The 19,684-nt window shown below is 40.6% G+C and overlaps 1 protein-coding gene across 1 annotated transcript in view; it reads left to right on the top strand.

Annotated features, from left to right (window-relative positions):
- Window positions 1–18,983, top strand: part of DTHD1 (death domain containing 1) — a 71,327-nt gene extending 52,344 nt beyond the window's left edge. Inside the window, exons 9-10 of the mRNA XM_053577834.1 lie at window positions 14,442–14,499; window positions 18,586–18,983. Of these exons, the coding sequence (XP_053433809.1) occupies window positions 14,442–14,499; window positions 18,586–18,914 (387 nt within the window). The 3' untranslated portion in view covers window positions 18,915–18,983. The remainder of the gene's footprint in view (window positions 1–14,441; window positions 14,500–18,585) is intronic.
- The last annotated feature ends 701 nt before the right edge of the window (window positions 18,984–19,684 follow it).

Genomic DNA, 19,684 nt, shown 5'->3' with positions numbered 1-19,684 from the left:
GCCATGACAGGAGCAGAAACTTTGAAGTTGTCAAGCACGAGCTGTGTTTCAAGAAAGAAGGATGAATACACCTGTGTGGCTTGAGGTTTGGAAAAAGTTGTTTTGGAAATAAGTTGGGGAAAGATTATGCAGGGCTCCCAATGCCTTGTTTACATCTACCAAAGTCTCTGTAATTGTCGTAAGTAGCGTCTTCTGTGAAAATTTGTCAAAGCAATGTGATTACGTGACACAGAGATATCGTGCAAGGCAGAGATTCTAACCAGAGACCTTTCACATATAAGTAAACAAATAAATCTCTCATCTACGGGTATTTTTGGTATGAGTATGGCCATAACTGGGTATTAAAAAGTAGGTATTTAGTTAGTTATAATGAAGTGTATCTTGCATCCTTTAGGGAACAGCAAGCCAATGGGAAATTTTAAGGAGAAGCGTGATAGGGTCAAGTTTTATTGGCAATGTCACTATAACAGTCTTTGAGGATAAATTAGAATGAGATAAGCTTAGGGACAGTAAATAAAGGAGCTCGTGAAATAGACCATGCCAGAGATGGTGATGGCCTGATGTAATATCGGGATAGTAAAAATGGTAAGAAGACCACAGAATTGTAGAGAGATTCAGGATTTGGGATCAATAGGACATGGTTATAGAGTAAACACATGTGGGCTGGGAGTTAGGAAGATAACTGGAAAATGAATGAAGGTGTAAAAGGCTTTCCTGGGTGACTCTTAAGACATGATTTAAGCTACTGTCCTATCGTCAATATAATGTTGGCTGGCTTTACTTTGGAAGTGTTGTTTAAATTTACATTTAATTTCTAGTGTCCATAATATTGCCCTATCTGATAGATGATCACAGCTTTCTCCTGGGAGACCTGTCATCCATCTCCTTTTCTGCCTTAGCCCACCTTCCACATCTCTGACATTATACTATTAAAAAAAAAAAAAAAAAAAAAAAAAGATTTAATCACTCTTCTCCTAAAGCTTCTTAATGGGCAATAAATATGTGTTGATGAAAGCCCAAAGAAGTTACCTTGGCATCTAAGGCCCTTCACAACCCCCCACAACTCATTCTCACAACCATTTTATATTATATTTACCAAACATCTCTTGTTCATATTCTACTTAGTGTCTCACTTCTGTCATACAGTGTAGTTGTAACTGCCTCTGGGTCTCCTCCCACAGCTGCCCAGAGGACAGCGTCAACTCTACACTCAGCTCTGTCATCATCTCCTTAGACTGAGCCCTTCAATGTTTCAGGCAGAATTAGGCATTTCACTGTATAAATAATTAAATACTTCCAATATATATTAAACATACAGCCCATTATAATTGTTATTTATGCAATAATAATGGTAATAATATACTTATTAAATTATTCCCTGTTAGCACCTTAATAAACATGGACACATATTAACTCATTTGTTTAAAAGGTGAGTGGTTGAAAAAACTGAGGTATGGAAGAAACAGCCAGAGAATGGCAAAGCTGGTGTGTTTGAACCCAAGTTGACCACTTCTTACCATTCTATCTCCTGTCTGTTTCTGTGACTGAGTTCCTCAGGGCTGAGAGCATTGCTCATTCAGTTTTATAATCCTTTCCCATAGGATACATTCAGTAATATTGTTGAACACTTAATGAATAAATGAACGTGTGCTGGGGAAATTAACAAAGAGACTGAAGGTGGACTCTTTGTAGCTGGCAAAAGCTTCACCTGTTTCCTTCCCAGTGAGCAACTACATTTAGCAGAAGCCTTGAAAGGAATGACTAATGGGATTTCACACACTGTGGCAAGACCTTTGAGGAAGACATCTGGGCTTGGGCTTTTCTGGGCTTTTCTCAGCAGCATTCCTATCACTCAGTTAAAAAGACTATTGCTAGGTATGAGCAAAACAAAACAAAACAAAACAAAAACAAACAAACAAAAAAAAATCTGTTAGACTATTTTAGAAAGCATAATGCTCAGAGCTAAACAGGCATCTGAACAGGTCTCATGGATCGACAAAACCTGTTGGGATTATAATCTAAAAGTGGAACAATCATGACAGGAGTTCAAGTTTAGGCAAGTTCTAACAGTGTTTTGTATTTTACTTTGATGTGTTGAGCTGCTCTAAAAATTAATACCCTCTGCCACGTAGGAGTATTTATGGATCAAAGATCTGCTTTTGCCAAAATTTCTTGGAATACTGAGCAAAATCTAAGCAATTTGACAATAGTTGTTAACATTTATGGAGCACTTACATGTTTGAAGAGCCTTACGGACGTCCCTCTGCAGCCTTGCTGTGGTGTCTCCTGCTTTGTCCCTTTGGTGGATAATAAATGAAACTAGGGACACCCACAGAGAGATCAGATGTGTCTGTTCCAGACGGCTTCTGACAACTTGTCTTTGCTGCCTCTCTGTACATTCCATGTGTATTTTCCGAATTAGATCCTTGCTCATTTTGTATCTGCAGCCATTCCTGAATGCCCCTTCCTTCTATCTTTGGAGTTTCTTACATTGATCCATCTGGTTACCACAGGCCTAAAGCTGTCTCCTTTTGTGACAGCTCTTCAAGGACTGAGAGATTTAATTCCCTCATCTCAGGGTGGGGGGTAGGGGGGAGAAACCCAAACAGATTGAAGCCTTAAACAGAGAAATTTTCTAAGAAGTAAGCAGTTGAAAAACTAAGGAACAGGCAAAACATAAAGTTGGCTGCATAAAAATGTACACTGGTTTAAAGAAAGATCTAAGCTAAACAAAGATACAGGCTTCCATGGCTTCCATGGTTGGTGGCAGCTTGACTTTGTTCTCAAATCTAATTTCCAGATTTCTCTCCAAGGGAGGCCACTAGAGGTCAACCCCATTCTCATTTTGTCCCACAATAATCTTACTTCTCTGTGGGTTTATGCTGGTCTCCAGATCCTCTAGAGGAGGCACCTCCTTTCATTGTGTGCGGGAGCCAAATACTTCTGCTAAGCTTTCAGGAAGTTCTGCACTGACTGCAGTTATAAGAAACCCCCTGATGACAACAATAGGATATTGGCTATGCCTGTGTCTTTAATTTATTTTTTAAAAACCGTGTGTGTGTGTGTAGTACACATGTATGTGTGTGAATAAATGTACACAAAAACAAAGAAGCTATACAATGAATCCACATGAATTCATCTCCTATCACTTTCCGACAGGCTTTTTTCATCTAATACCCCCAGGTATTTTTTTTTAGGGGGTTGCAGTATATTAAAGCAATCATGATATCATATTGTTTTATTCATAAATATTTCAAGATACTTCTCTAAGAGGTAAGGACTAAAAAAAAAAAAAAAAGAAAAGAAAGAAAGAAATTCAAGGGGGGAAAGATTTCCTATTTAACAAATGGTGCTGGGTGAACTGGCGGACAACCTATAGAAGATTGAAACTGGACCTCCAACTCTTATTATTAACAAAGACTGATTCTCATTGGATAAAAGATTTAAATTTAAGACATGAAACTATAAAAATATTAGAAGATAGTGCAGGGAAAATGCTTGAACAAATTGGCCTAGGAGAATTTTTTATGAGGAAGAACCCCCAGGCAATTGAAGCAACACCAAAATTATATTACTGGGATCTGATCAAACTAAAAAGCTTCTGCACAGTTGAGAGCACAGTAAAGAAAGCCAACAGCCTTCAGAATGGGAGAAGATATTTGCAGTATGCTTCTGACAAAGGTCTGATAACTAGAATCCGCAAGAATGCAATAAGAAATTCCATAATCAATAAGAAAAAACAAATCACCCCATTGATTTTTCTATAATCAATAAGAAAAAAACAAATCACCCCTTTTCTGTGTAGGCAACAGACTTGTACAGAAACTTCTCTGAAGAAGACAGGGGCACGGCCTATAGACACATGAAAAAATGCTCCTCATCTAGAATCATCAGAGAAATGCAAATCAAAACCACTTGAGATATCATCTAACTCCAGTAAGATTAGCCCACATCACAAAATCCCAGAAGTACAGATGTTGGCGTGGGTGTGGAGAGAAGGGAACACTTCTACACTGCTGGTGGGAATGCAAGCTAATACGGCCTTTTTGGAAAGAAGTTTGGAGAACACTCAAGGAACCAAAGGTGGACCTACCATTTGATCCTGCAATCCCCCTTCTAGGTATTTAGCCAGATGATCAAAAATAATTTTATAACAAAGACACATGCACCAGAATGTTTATTGCAGCCCAATTCATAATTGCCAAGACATGGAAGCAGCCCAAGTGCCCACCGACCTAATGAATGGATTAGCAAACTGTGGTGTATGTACACCACAGAATACTAGGCAGCCATAACAAGATGGAGACTTCACATCTTTTATGTTTACTTGGGTGGAGGTGGAACATACTCTTCTTAGTAAAGTATCTCAAGAATGGAAAAAAAAAAACAAGTATCCAATGTATTCAATACTACTACGAAATCATTATATAATCACCTACACATTCATATGAATGGTAAAGAAAAGAGAGGGGAGGGGAGGGTGGGAGGAGGGAGGGTTTTGGGGGGGGATCCAACCTAATGGGCATAATACAATGATACATTTCTGTACTATTAAGAATAGAGTTATGAACATTTTTGCCACAACAAATAAGTGAGCAAGGAGATGGTTATGTTAATCAGTTAGATGGAAGCTTTCCACATTGTAAATCCAATCAGCACATGGTATCCCATATATGCATTAATATACACAGTTATGATTTAATAAAGAATTGAAAAAAAAGACTACCACCCCATTGCTACACTCAATAAAAGTTGCAGTTGCTACTTAATGTCTTCTACTACCAATACATGTTTGATGGTCACCTGCTGACTGAAGTTTTTCTTTTTGTAAATGGTGTCCCTGCATGGCACGTAGGTTCAGCTGCTACGTTCTCAATGAAGGCCTCGCCCTTCTCAGGCGTTGTCTCCGTCTACCTTCACAGCATGCTGCAGAGGCAGAGACCATTCTCTTTCCCAGTTGAAGACTTCAGTTTTTCTCTTCTCTTCTCTTCTCTTCTCTTCAGTTAGAGAGGTTCGATGGCTTGTCTTAGCGCGCAGGACGGCGGAGAGCAGAGGCCACATTAGGAGCCAGATGGCAAAGTCGTTCCCCGTTTACGCTTTACCATCTCCTCCAATTCCTTGAGCAAGCCAAAACCTCTCTGCTTTGTGTCCTCAGCTGTTGCTATGATGTCACGATGCCTCTCGTATCCTTTGTCTTTCAGGGTGTTTGGCAAATCTAGATCTTTCAAAGAACCAGTTGGGAAGGGCAGTTGGACCTCTTCCTGAAACCAAGCTTTGGAATAGAATTGCTATAGCCAGGTGATTTTTGTCTTTACCTCAAATTTTTCAGCTCTTGAGTAAGAAGCTGGCTACCTCAGTCATCTTGGTTTTGAACACTTAGCTTCTTCTGAACAGTTCAAGCGGTTTTTCTGTTCTATTCACAGGGTGACACCAGCTCTTAGCTCAACTCCATTAAAGGAATGACGACCATTCCTCGAAGGGAGCGGTTCCAGCTGTTTCGGAGTTTATGCCCCTTGCTCTTTGTTGATGAATTATTATGCAGTGCCCTTAAAATGTTATGTCTTTAATTTGGAAAGACAAAAATACATTCCACAAGTTTACACTGAAAGGCAGGACTCCCAGTAAATAAAAGGGATACTTACACTGCTTTTCCCCAAATTTTGGAATTATAGGCAATTTATTCTAGTAAATGATTTGATTTGATTTGATTTAGGTAAATACACATACCAGTCTTAAATAAAAGTAGATTCACAGGGTGCAACAGTTGTTCTCTCTCTTTTTTTTTTTTTTTTGTTGAGACAGAACCTCAAGCTGTCGCCCTGGGTATGGTGCCGTGGCATCACAGCTCACAGCAACCTCCAACTCCCGGGCTTAAGCGATTCTCTTGCCTCCGCCTCCCATATAGCTGGGACTACAGTTGCCCACCACAACGCCTGGCTATTTTTTGGTGTAGTTGTCATTGTTGTTTGGCAGGCCCGGGCTGGATTCGAACCTGCCAGCTCTGGTGTATGTGGCTGGCACCTTAGCCGCTTGAGCTATAGGCGCTGAGCTCAGTTGTTCTCTTTTTAAACCTTTCTTTAATCTTCTGAGTGGGTCTCATGTGGCTGTGAACGTGTGTTCACATCTGTCAAGTGTAAAGCTCTACTTTTAACAAATAAGCTCTCAGGTGCAGAGATCTTGCCTGGCAAGAGAATTTAGTAACACTGTTTTAATTGTATTTATTTTTGAGATTTCCTTGTGTTTATACAAGTGTAATTCTTTTCTTATTTATGGTCATAATATACAGGGTTTCTTTTAAACATATTTAGGTAGGTGACAAACAGTAAGTAATTTTAAAGAAAAATATTAATCGCCAGGCACAGTGGCGGGCGCCTGTAGTCCCAGAGGGAGGATGAGGGAAGGGGAATAAGCCCAGGAGTTTGGGGTTACTGTGAGCTCTGACCCCAGGGATCTTTAGCCAGCGAGTCTGAGAAAAAAGAAAAATATGAAGTGATAACTGGTGCTACTCCGAGCTCTTATTACATACGATGCTTTGCTGTGAGATATGTGATATAGCTGAGTGTCTTCTTCCAATGACAGCACAAAGCAGATCTATCCTCATCTTAAACTAGAAACTGAGGCACAAAGGGGCCTCATTCCTAAGTCACAGATTTAAAGTCCAGGGAAGTAAAGTGCACCTGTGTGAATGGTGAGCACAGTGCCACAGGTACGGAAACGGCTGAGTGGAAAGTTCCACAACACACGCTTCATGGTACATGCAAATTTCAACTTGCAAACACAGGATCTGGACTCTTTTTTTTTTTTTTTTTTTTGTAGAGACAGAGTCTCACTTTATGGCCCTTGGTAGAGTGCCGTGGCATCACACAGCTCACAGCAACCTCCAACTCCTGGGCTTAAGCAATTCTCTTGCCTCAGCCTCCAACTCCTGGGCTTAAGCGATTCTCTTGCCTCAGCTGGGAAAACAGGCCCCCGCCACAACGCCCGGCTATTTTTTGGTTGCAGTTCAGCCGGGGCTGGGCTTGAACCCGCCACCCTTGGTATATGGGGCCGGCGCCTTACTGACTGAGCCACAGGCGCCGCCCAGGATCCGGGCTCTTACAGACATTAATTTAAATGGCATTTCTGTCACTTGGTGTGTAGATTTGGGGGCCAATAATTTTATCTTTTATTTCATTGGTAAAAGAGGCATAACGGCAATTATCTCACAAGGATGTGTGTGTGTGTGTGTGTGTGTGTGCGCTAGACTATACCATATTATCCTTTCCAGGTTATATAATACACTTTAAGATTTTATAGAAATTTGGGGTTTAGGGTAATTAATAAAAATAGTAGCTGGTCTTACTATCTGAAGGTAGTATTATTTAAGTTCAGGCTTTAGGCAGACCTGGGATATCCTGATCATATTACCTTGGAGAAGTTACATTTGTGAAACGGGGGAAACAATAGTTCAAAGCAGCATTATGGGTTTGGGGTGAGTAACAGAGTCATATATATGTCCTCACTGAACACTGACATAAACTCTTATTTGATCTGTGATTACGCTGAACCCACAACCGCAGCACAAAGTTTTTATACCAGCATTATTTTTTGTACCAGATTTGTACTTTTTTTGATCAATATTCAATCTAGCTTGTTTACAATGTACAAGCATTAAGAATTCTCTATGACCCATCTATTACGTATTGAACATGCAGTTTACTACTGAGCAATAAATGAGCTCAAGTTAAGCAGATGGCAACTATTACTTAGAGAGACCTACACAGAATTAATGCAGGGCAGAGTAAGCAGGAAAAGCCAGGACTTAGGATACCCTAAAATGCTTCTGGTAAAAATCCATGCTCAAGATACACAGAAAAATACTAGTTATAAATGCTGGTTTAGTTTATTATTAATCACATCACTTTCACCCATATATCTTTTAATTACAAAATAAATGACCTACTTATGCTGGTAAGTGTGTGGAGGTGGGAGAGGTTTGGGGTTAGCCTGGGTGAAGGTGTTGTTGCCACAAGTTAATTATAATAATCACCTGTGAAAATCTCTTCATGCATAAGTACCCCAGGGTAAATGATGAAAAATAATAACACAATCATGGAGTTTTCTTTTGTTGATTGTGTAAAACTGGTGTTTAACTGCCAGGCTATGTGGCATCCATGCTAATTGGTACTAGAAGTATCAGAAAGTCCTTAACATATCCACTTTACACAAAAATTGGTTCTGCCATAAAATCATAGGAAATGATAGGCAGGAGAAATGAAAGAGGACAAACTTTACCCCTTATTATTTCTGCTGAAATATCATCCACAAAGGAATAGTATTACTATGATTGCTCCTGAAATTCATGACCACCCAAGGTAGCATTTAAAATAGGATGTTGCTGTATGATTCAAAGACGTCATTTTATTAAATTGATTCTACTTAGGACTTAAAGCTACGTGTGAAATAGTAGGAAGAATTTATAATGTTTCTGTTTTTCCCTTTTTCTAACTTTCATATCAGGTTTTACTGATGATTGTGGTGAGCCCCGAAGGAATTTTACCCTTTCATCTTTGCTAGGCTCCCTGAAATGACCCGTGTTGATCCTTTTAGATGGGGAAGGGACAACCGTGACAGGATGTCACCAAGCAAATCAGCCTCTAAGCCAACCTACAGTGGCAACCATTCCTCCTGCACTGTATTTCTTTCTTGTGTTCATGCATATATTTCTACAGCAATGTCAGCTTAGTGAATTTCGGTGCCATCTCAAGAGCCCCTTACAGTAAGGGTGAGTCCTGGCCAAGACTGAAACATGTGAGCCTCTTCCCAGGCCAAAGCCCTGTCAGAGACCTGCTGGCCAAGAGAGGCTGAGTCCAGGTCTTCTGTGAGACCTCAGGGAAGCCTCCTGTCTCTAATGTTATGGCAACGCGTGGCTCATGTCTTGTTATAAATAATATCAAACTCCACCTGCAAAATTAGCTTTAGCTGCAGATGGATCTTTGGACAGTGATCCAAATATTGAAGTTTGAGGGGTGAAGAAAGCTCCTCTGCCACCAAAATGACACTGTAGTTTTGCTGGTGCTTGTGTGATAAAACCAATTAGATGACTTTTATTGAGCACCCACTGTGTGCCCAGAACTGAGCTGCACTATTCATTTTATCGCATTTGAAGTGTATTGCACATTTTATTTAAAGCTTGAAGCAAACCTGAGCAGCAGAGAATATAATGCAAGTGATTTTAAAGTTCTGGAAACTAAGACGAGAATTAACTCAGGAACGGTGATGGACCAATGGGTTAGAACTCTGGGCCGTCTGACACTCCCCAGGATCAAGACATGTGGTGTTAGGGGAAGCGTCCACCATGGAGCTAAATCATACCTGGTTCCATCCTGGGCCCCTCCCTCACTCTGGGGTCTTGGGCAGGAGACTGGGAGGCCTGCTCGACCTTGATCCTTGATGTTCTCACCTATGATGAAGGAAAACAGCAAGAGCTCCCCCACCTTCCACACGGTGTTTTCATTTGCTGTGAAAGATGAGATAATTGAGAGCAAAGCCATTTTTTAATAGCTGTAATGCTCAATTTTGAGAGCTTCAGACATGGCTGGAAAGTGTGCAGAGAAATAACCAGCCTAGAAGATTATTTGCATAGACGCCAGGTGTTTCCTGGGATAAGAAATTAACCTAAGACTGAGAAATGACTGAATATATGAAACACAACTTCACAGAGTTCTATTCGTGGAGGAGTCAGTGTGGGTTTGCCTAAAAACGCAAATGCATATTTTATATATTTAGTATATAAAAGTATTCAATATACACAAAAATATTAGATATTACCTGTTAAATCTATAAATGTTATAACATAATATGTAACATTAAATGTTATTACATTACATATTATATATTAGTTAAACATAATTATAATGTGTGATATATAACATAGCTCAAATATACACATTAAACCTATTATATATGAACTATTTGAATATATGTCACATATTTGAAATTCTGGTCATCTATGGGAGAGAAGTGGCAGAGACCAAGCCTCCATAGGGAACAGGGAGGGCAGTGTCACCTGTGGTAGGACTACGCAGAGCATGGCAGGGCTGTAGTACTGCCAACCCACGGACATCCCCAGTATCACACAACTAGGTGGCACCATGGGAGCAAAAATGCAGGAAGGATAGAAACCGTCATGGTGACACCACACACAGCAATAGGAACCATTGCTGGGAGAGAGACTGCTACATCCTCAGAGGGACATGGGAGGGTTGTGTGGTCCTGCTGAGCTCTGTGGGGCACCTGCTGGGACGGTGCTGCTCTCAGGAGAGAAAAGCTTATAGAATAACTTCTAGAAACACTTACAGAGGACTTCGCATAATTTATGAAATTATTTAATAGAAATTAATATTTTTATTTTTATATTCCTATAGTATTAGGGAAATCAGAAGCAATGAGAATTTTACTTTTGTCTTGACATGATACTAGAAATCATCATTTTTTTTGATAAATATTTTTTTCTTCCTTGTTTTCCCTGGGGTATATAGGGGTGCTACATAAGTCACACTTGACAGGGTTTTTCTGTGTGTAGTCCTCCTATTTCAGGACCAGAATCACCCAGTTTTTTTTTTTTTTTTTTTCTATTTTTTTTTTTTTTTTTTGGTTTTTGGCCGGGGCTGGGTTTGAACCCACCACCTCCGGCATATGGGACCGGCACCCTACTCCTTGAGCCACAGGCGCCGCCCATTTGTTTTTTTTTTTTTTTTTTTTTTATTGCAAATGTAGCCTTATCTGTGACTAAATGAATCAAAGTGTGACTTCCTTTTCTGTCTTTTTCTCAAGATTTATTGTCAGGAACATTAAGGTTCGAGAATTATTGCTTTATTTGCATAATGAATAGAAGATAAAATCCCTTGCTGGGAAGGTGGTAGGCGGAGGAAAAAATAGAGGTTTTGCAAAGAGTGGTAAAGGTTTGAAATAACCTCGCTAACAAATGGTGGAAGAAATCTTAATGAAACCTGAAAATATTACTGAGCAGATGTGTTGCACAACCGAAACAGTCAATGATGATAATAATCCTTGTGATTGTCCGTGGTGGGCCTCCATGACTATTAAATATTTATTAAGGGTATAAGGTGTGGCCAATATATAAAAGAATATTCCTGAAAGGACAGGTTAAGATCACTGAAAACCTAACTGGGGAGGAAAAACAATCATATATGAATGACATTAACAACAACATAATACATGTATTAAGTTGTCAGATAGTAACAGTTGTATTGTGATAATAATCATTGTTTATTAGCACATAAATTACCAAATAAGAAATGAGGGATGAGTGTAGTTGATAAAAGAGGTGAATTTGATCAATATCCTGGCAGGATTTGAAGGGGCAATAATCATCGAAGTCAAGTGAAGATGTTGCCACACTAACTAACTTTACTGATCTATACGTACACTGCCATGCCCACCGTGGTGCAGAACATCTATAGGAGTAAGATGCACCTCCTTGGCCTAAAAGAGATCAGCTGAACAAAAGCAAGACTGACTATGAGCGGATATTGAAGCAATGTCAAATCCAAGGAGAGAAAAGTCTTGGGGCTGTGGTAGAAAATCATGCTGGGTAATGGAATGGAATTGACCAAGTCTAGTCTGCTGGGTTGCACACAAAAGATCAAACGGCCACACATGTGAGTTCAACTAAAAAATGTTTACTTAATTTTCAGAGCTCAAGAACAAGGTTGTATTTAGGCAGCATGAAATGAATAGTCAGTGATTGAAGGAGTCCTCGCAACAGTGGCTGTAAAACCCCTGACACTCACACCCCTCTTAGGGTAGGAGGCTGTGTTTGGTTTAATTTTTTTTTTTAAAACCACTTCAAGTAGATGAGGTCTGTACTGTGCTTAGCAGCCTACATATTATATGTTTGCACATATCTGAATTACTTATACTTTTATAGCGATGCCCTTGGGAGGCTTATAAGGGGCCGTGAGGGCAGGCGGCTGCATCCACTACACCAGACCCTTTCGCAAGTTTACGGAGAGCTACACAGCCATAGTTAGAATTTCCCAACATTCTTGCTGAACAGTAGCATGTTGAAAGCGGCATTTAAGCAACTGTATTTAGCAAATTAAAATATACAAAAATCACACGTTAAATCTGATTTAACACAAAATCAGATTAACTAGACAGGAGTAACAAAGCTTCTTTTAACAAAGAGATCTTAGAAGATGTAACAGAATGGTACCTTTTTATTGGAAGAAGGCCAGAGAGAAACATGGGGCAAAATTGGAGTTGGTTCTGCTAAGGGGGGTTTCCAGGGAGCCACATGGGGACACTGGTGCCCTCAGGGAGGCTGCACAGGGACAAGAAGAGGCTTCCTGCTGGGCCTGGAGCTGGCCCTGAGCACCAATGAGTTTCAAAAGAAAGGTGGTGTGTAAGGTGAAAATAGTGCATAGATAAAAATCATGGAAAAAAATGAAAAAAAGAGAAGGGGGAAAGGAAAGGGAAGGCAGTGTTGTGAATCCCTGATGAAAAGGCCGTGGCCAGGCAGCTGCACAATCTACCTTCCACGGCGTGTGTCAGGTGAGGCTCTGGAACTGAACTGTCCCGTGTGTGCAGAAATACACAGATGTAAACACTAGAACCACTGGCAGAGCATCAGGATGCTGAGAAATCTGCCAATAAAGAATGACTGAGGGGGAAATGCTACTGATGTAAAGCAAAAACTTGAAAAGTACCTTTGTCCCCAGGCCATGTGCCCTTTTGTGTGAATGACTGAGTCTGCTGCACGATTTAGACTGGTATTTCTCTCTGAATTTTGTGGGGGGAGCGAGTGCATAGTTAATGCCCCCCAAATCATAAATCTTATTTTGCAGAGCTGCACTATAATAGACTTCAATGTATGCTGAGTTTCACGATTCCCTTACATTAAAACTTTGTTCTTTTTCTTTTTTTTTACATTAAAATTAATCTCTTTACTGATATAATTAAATTTTATATCCTGAGAAGAAAACAGAGACAGGGAGATACATTAAAACTTTGTAATGGAAGTTTTATAGGCTTCTGTGTTTCTATAATGGCTGTGCCAAGAATGCCTACAAGATGGAATATTCAGATTCAACTGGCTTGTACTGGGTGCTCATAGGGAGCCAGCGGGCTCTACATTAACATACAGCATTCCCATCATCCTTGCATTCCTGCTGTGAAGTAGGCTTTAAAAAAAATATTTCAAATACAGTCATGATAGATTCACAGGAAGTTGCAAAATATAGCATAAAGTGGTTTTATGTATTCTTTGCCCCGATTTCCTCCTTTGGTTAAATTTTAGATTAGTACAATAGAGAAATCAGGAAGTTGACAGTGATAAAATCAATCTGTATGTATAATTCTGTGCCATTTGATCGCATGTGTAGATGTGTGTTCCTGCCACCACACTGAAGATAAAGAACTATCCCATTACCACAGAGATCTCTTTTCTGCCATCCCCAACCCCCAGCCACCAGCATCTCTCACCACTGGTGATTGCTAATCTGTTCTACGTCAGTATTTTTCTGTAATTTTAAGATTGTGATATAGCAGAATCCGAATATGTAACCTTTAAGAGTAGAATTTTTCACTGAGCATAATGCCCTTGCAAGTTGTTCCACATATTGGTGACTTTTAAAAAATCATTACTGAGTTGTGTCCCATAGTATGGAGGTACCAGCATTTGTTTAACCATTCATCTGCCAAAGGACATTTTAGTTGTTTCCAGCTTGGGGCTCTTACAAATAAAGCCTCTATGAACATTTTGCACAAGTTTCTGTGATATAGGATTTAATAAACACATTTCAGAGCTGAGACCGAAGAATTACAGGACGTCTCCAAGGCACACTGCTATTCAACTACCAAACAGGTATCTGAATCCAGATGTTCTTTTTCTCCTGTGCTGTATCTACTACCCTGATCAGCTGTAAATAAACTGTTCTGCAGACAGCATAGAAAAGTAATGATTACTTCTTGATAAAAATATTGGTTTTAGAAAAAGAGCTGCTGAATTACTTGGTAGTTTTTAGTTCCTATTAAGTGCCAGGTCCTGTGCTGAGTGTTGAGGCAAGGTGTTAGCCCCATACAGGATTTTACAAAATGTCATGTTCACAGCACAGAGGTAACTTGCTCTGCATTAGTTGGTTTTAACAGTTTTAAATTTTAGCTGGAAAATATTCAAAGTTAATGCGAGGGCTGAAATAATATTTAAATGTGTATTCATCGATTTAAATGTGCTGTAAGATGTGGGTTAATGTATTTTGCCTTATCTTAGGAGAGCCATTGCTGTGCATGTGTACACAAATGCAAGATCTAATTTTGCAAGGTATGCAATTCGGTACTTCTTTCAAACAGGAGTGAGGTTCAGATGGATTTTCGTTATAGCTTATTCACACATTAATGATGTCTTCTGCTTTTTCTGTGTCCCTTCCCCCCAATAGCATAAAAAATTAATCAACCGTCCACAGAGTACCAAAAGAATTTCTACAGATCCTACAGGTAAGGAGCATTTGCCTTGTCATCATTATAGCTGTCTTTCTCTCCTCTTGTGTTTTAAATATATGTGAATTCTTTTATTAAAAAGGAAGAAAGTAAGAAAGAAAATTGTTATTACTTTCCAATTCAATAACAATTAGTTTTATCAGCCTATTAAATGGATGTTCTCTGAGAGTCATGTGCATATAAACTAAAATGGGATTATCAAACATGCATGTAATTCAAGTTGTATCGAAATCTATAAGAAATATGAGTCATTTTAGTCATATGACTATTCATTGCCTAGTTTGGTAAATAGACTGCAGTTTATTCTGAAACATTGATTGTTAAGTTGTAAATCTTTACCTGTGGTCAGTTCAAATCAATGTTGGAGGTCCATAGATTGTAAATAGAAGTAAATATTGGTATGGTACCACAAGAAGCATTTACTATTTAGTTGTAATTTTTCATGATTTGGTAACGTAACAGTGAAGCATATTTGAGGTTCAGGGGAGAAGTTGACACTTTTGCTCTATTTTAGCTTTTGAAACATTTCATTTTGTGATGTTAATGCTTTTAATGTGATAATTTATTGGTCTTCAAAAGATGTCAGTGAGTATGCTTTGCACACACTATCAGGTCCCCTGTGGATGGGATGAAATTCCAATCAGAGGTCACCCCTATAGATATGTCCAGATAACACACAGGCTTTCCTGAGCTCCATGAGCTATAGGATGGGAATAAATTATAGTGTTATACACCTTCTCAGGCATAATAAAACAATTTTTGAAAAAAGAGCAGATGATATAGAAACCAAGAATAGTAATAGATTAAAGCTCAGCAAGTTTAATAATGTTACATTCGAAGAATTTGATGTTCAAACGAAAGCACAGTACAGAGATCACAAAGAGTCTAAGAATCCTTCTTATGTGTACCAGGAAACCCCTGGTTGCCACATGGGCTGGGAGATATTTGTCCTCACAGAAATCCTCCCACATGACCAGTGGCTCCAAAGCTATTGTGGGGAGAAGGAAGGGGGACGGTAGATGAGCCTGTACACAGAATGGGATAAAACTATGGAAAGTTCTAAAGGCCGACTTAAGATGTTTGGACAATAGGAAGACCTTACGTGTGATTTATTAACGGGGACCAAAAGATCAGATGAGACTTTCCAAACTTCTTTTCTATCAGTTTTGTGGAAGAACAGAGCTAGTCTAAATGGATAGGAGCAGGACAAGCTAAAACCCTACTTCTACAAGATTCCCAGAAAACAGACAGGTAGGGCATGATTAAGGCTGAGTAAGTAAGGCTGAAATGTAGGGGAAATATTTGAGCTGTTTAGAGATAGTGCCATTAGGAGGTGAGTACAGGGAATAAGGGATAGACTTTGAGAAACCTGAAAAATACCAAATGTTTAGCTTATTTAGCTGAGTGGTCATATAACTAGAAAAGTGAACAGAGTGAAGAAAGATTAAGTGGATGGAAGGAAACATCGAAGCTCACGATTTTGATCGTAGAAGTACAGCATTGTATTGGCTTTCATATAACCGGTAAATGTAGTTAAGATATGGTGGCTGGGCATGGTGGCTCATGGCTATAATTCTAGTGCTCTGGGAGGCCAAGATGGGCAGATTGCCTGAGCTCAAGTATCTGAGACCATCCTGAGCAAGAACAAGACACCATCACTACTAAAAACAGAAAAAAACTAGCTGGGCGTTGTGGTGGGTACCTATAGTCCCATCTACTCAGGAAGCTAAGGCAAGAGGATTGCTCAAGTCCAAGAGTATGAGGTTGCTGTGAGCTATGAAGTGCCATAGAACTCTACCCAGGGTCACAGAGTGAGACTCTGTCTCAAATATAATATAATAAATATAATTAAGATATGCAAATTGCTAATGCTGTATCAGGATTTGGGAAAACAAAACCAAAGATGAAGGTGGAGTAGCTCTAGAATATTCCCACAGTTAATAGTGATGATTCAGTCAGCAAGAGCTGATGCACTCATGGAGGGGAGAGGAGAGAATTAGAAGAGACGTGACATAGGATGTAGGGATGGAGCAGTATCTGAAGGAAGAGAGCCAGCCAAGGGCACGGGAGGGAAGAGAACAACCCGGCAAGGCGGCCGAACACAAGGAAGGGAGCAAAATGCTTCATGGGAGTCAAAGAAGATCGAGGCTAAGAATCAGCAGCTATAGGTAACAATTAGGGGGGCTCTATGAAGATTTGAAAGAAAGGCTTCAATGAGGAAAACTATTGAAGCATGCATTTATATATTTAATTAGTGAGTTGACCGTGAAGAACTTGAGCTCTCAAGTCCACATTATGCATAAAGGAAAGGAAAGAGCATAGTCGCTTGAACTAGAGGCAAGGAAGGGACCTGCGGAAGCTGGTAGGAAGCAGGGCAGGAGCCTGCGGTGGGGAGGAGACTGAGGACAGGTGTGAAGGGAAAATACTTCACTGTGGGGGATGGAATCCAGCAACCACTGAGGGGGAGTGTGATTTTGAAATGAAAAGAAGGTTAGGAGAACGAGGGTCAAATGGATTTGGGTAAAGTAGGAGAAGCAAACAGATGTTCTCTGAGTAAAACAGAAAGAGAGTGAGACTGAGGCTTGAGGATAGGAGAAAAGATATGGAACATTTTAAATTGAGCTTAGAAAAAATATTTTTAAAATAGATTTACAAACTCAAACTAATAAGGGCTCACATGGTGTGAACTGTCAATCACATTCCAAGTATTTTCATAATCTCAGGCCGCCCAAGTGATTCAGGTTGACAGATTGAGAACACATGTCAAGGTGGCTACATGACCACCCTTGGCACCCACAGCTGGTCACTGGGAGCAGTGCAGGCACAGAACAGTGAATGAACAGAGGAATGGGAGCCATGGAAGTTTAGGAGGCAGAGGTCAGCGTGATCCTGAGAAACTGAGGCCGCGAGGCATCGTAATTCTGGCTGATGTTGGAACCTGAGGATTGGCCATGAAAGTCAGTTTCTAGTGTGGAGTCATGAGACGGGTCATTAACACTGAGAAGATTAAGGAGCCCGGTGATCAGAGGTCAGAGGAGTGAATCAGTATCGACGGGGCAGCTGGTGTAGTTGCCTAGGGATGGTTGCTGACACTATGGGTGGGAGGGAAAAGCCTACCGGGTAGCACCAACATCAGGACAAATGCATTGCGTGGTGACAGCAGAACACTGGCTTGAAAGTCACAACGAAGAACAAGGGTGTCTTGGCCCCTTTCCTGAGTAGCTTTTACTGAAATGTATCTTCAGTATAAAAATCAAGGTGCAATTTATGGAAATAGGAAGATAGAAGGAAGAGCTAGGGCAGAGGGCAGACAGAACTCTTTGCTCACACAAACCACAGAAAGCGTCGTGATGCAGGATACAGCTGGACACTGGAGTGTTACTCAGAGGAATGGTTCTAATTACACAACAAAACAATAACAGCCATAACAACAGGAGATCTCTGGGAGTCACAGAGGAAGGCAAGGGCTGTGCTGGGTAAACAGGACACATTCAGAGGAGCTGTCTGCATGTCTGAATAGCCTGGAGGAAACATTTCCAGTGGAAATGCTGGTGTAAGGGGTCTGGCACATAACTGCGGTTTGGGTGGTGGAGTTGGTGTTTCCGTGTGTGTGTGTATAGGTACAGATGACAGTGAGGACTTACTACCTGCTGGTATAATTTATGCATCAGATCAGTACTGAGGAAAAGAAACACTTTTATCCTTTAAAGACATAGGGCTGCTCAAAACTCCTTGGGACCCTCAGCCACAGCGGCCTCTGAGCTTATTAAAAATGCCAACTTTTGCCTTTACCCTTCTCAGTGAGCTACGTAGGGCAGGGCCTGGAAACCATTTTCACATGCCCTCCTGGTCTCAAATATATTAAAATTTCTGAAGCATTTTTCACCCTTTGCAACGGCTGGAATCCCAGCGATGACAGTATCAAAAGCTTGCCACGGTGCTCCGGGGCGGTCCCACATCTCTTTTTCTGCTCAGAAGCCAGAACAGAAGGCAGGTGCATTTCCTGTGAACAGGTGTGGAAGATTGGGCCAGGTCATCCCCCAAGGATCGGTCCTAACGCTCAGTGTCCCCTGTGCCCCACAGAAGCCCTTTGGGATAACATGCTCCACTGGCTGGCCGCGGAGCTCTCGGAGGAAGAACAACAGGCCGAGGCTCTGTCCTTGTCCCTCCCTCTACGCCACAGCACCATTCAGCTCCTCAAACTCAAGAACCCTGATGATCTCACAGAACAGATCCACGAACTTCTTTGCTTCTGGAAAAAATCGCTCCCCACTTCCACGGACAAACTACGCCTCCTGGCCCGACACCTCCGCAAGATCGGCAGGAGGGATCTGGCAGACGCGCTCAGGTTCAAGTGGGAACATAAAGTGTTCACGGAACCGCAGCCGTGGCTGGACCTGGCCGCGGATTAGACCAGCAGCCTTCATCCTTTTGCCCTAGAAAAAGGCGCATGGTGGTTTTTTCAAGATGGTTACTGTCAATATTTTCCTAGGGGTTTCCAACTGACATTTGAAGTAAGTCTATTTGATAGCTGTGCCACTGAGAAATCAATGGAAACACAGGGAGAATTGCTGATCCAACAATAAAAGGCGTCCCTGGCCCCTTCGTGGTTGAGGAATGATGTTCTGCAGCCAAGCCTGCTTGAGTTCAGGGGGACTTAATAGCATTTGCAATGGAGTTTTCCCTGTTGACATTTTAATAGCCGAAGTTGCTTTCTAAATGCACAGAAAAAGTGCAATAAACAGAATCACTTTTTTATTGTTATCCATCCATAACTCCAAGCGACCAACTCAGGTTCCATAGATTCCATGGAGCCCACAGGTAACGATAGGAAAGGAATTGAGATCAGATGCCTGATCCTGGTGATAGCAAGAGACTTTCAGCAAACAGAGAAGTTTGAAATAAATTAAAAATAGAATGTTGCTTCAGTCATTTACTGCCACAGAATATTCTTTTATTAAATTGTAGATTGTAATAAGAAAAAAAAAAATCATATTTTTAGTGAAATGAGGCAGGGCAGAGAAAATGAAATACAAGGGAAAAAATTCAAGGCCAATTTCACCTACTTGGAAAAATGACCTGCTTTAAAATCAGTGAACAGAAACCTTATTACATAAGCCCCACATGTTCATCATTAAAAAAACAAATTTAGGGCCCTGTGGCTCAAGGAGTACGGCGCTGG

Source organism: Nycticebus coucang, chromosome 23, assembly GCF_027406575.1.
Source record: "Nycticebus coucang isolate mNycCou1 chromosome 23, mNycCou1.pri, whole genome shotgun sequence".
NCBI lineage: Eukaryota > Metazoa > Chordata > Mammalia > Primates > Lorisidae > Nycticebus > Nycticebus coucang.
The sequence above is the reverse complement of the archived record's forward strand: the minus strand, read 5'-3'. Positions and strand labels throughout refer to the sequence as shown.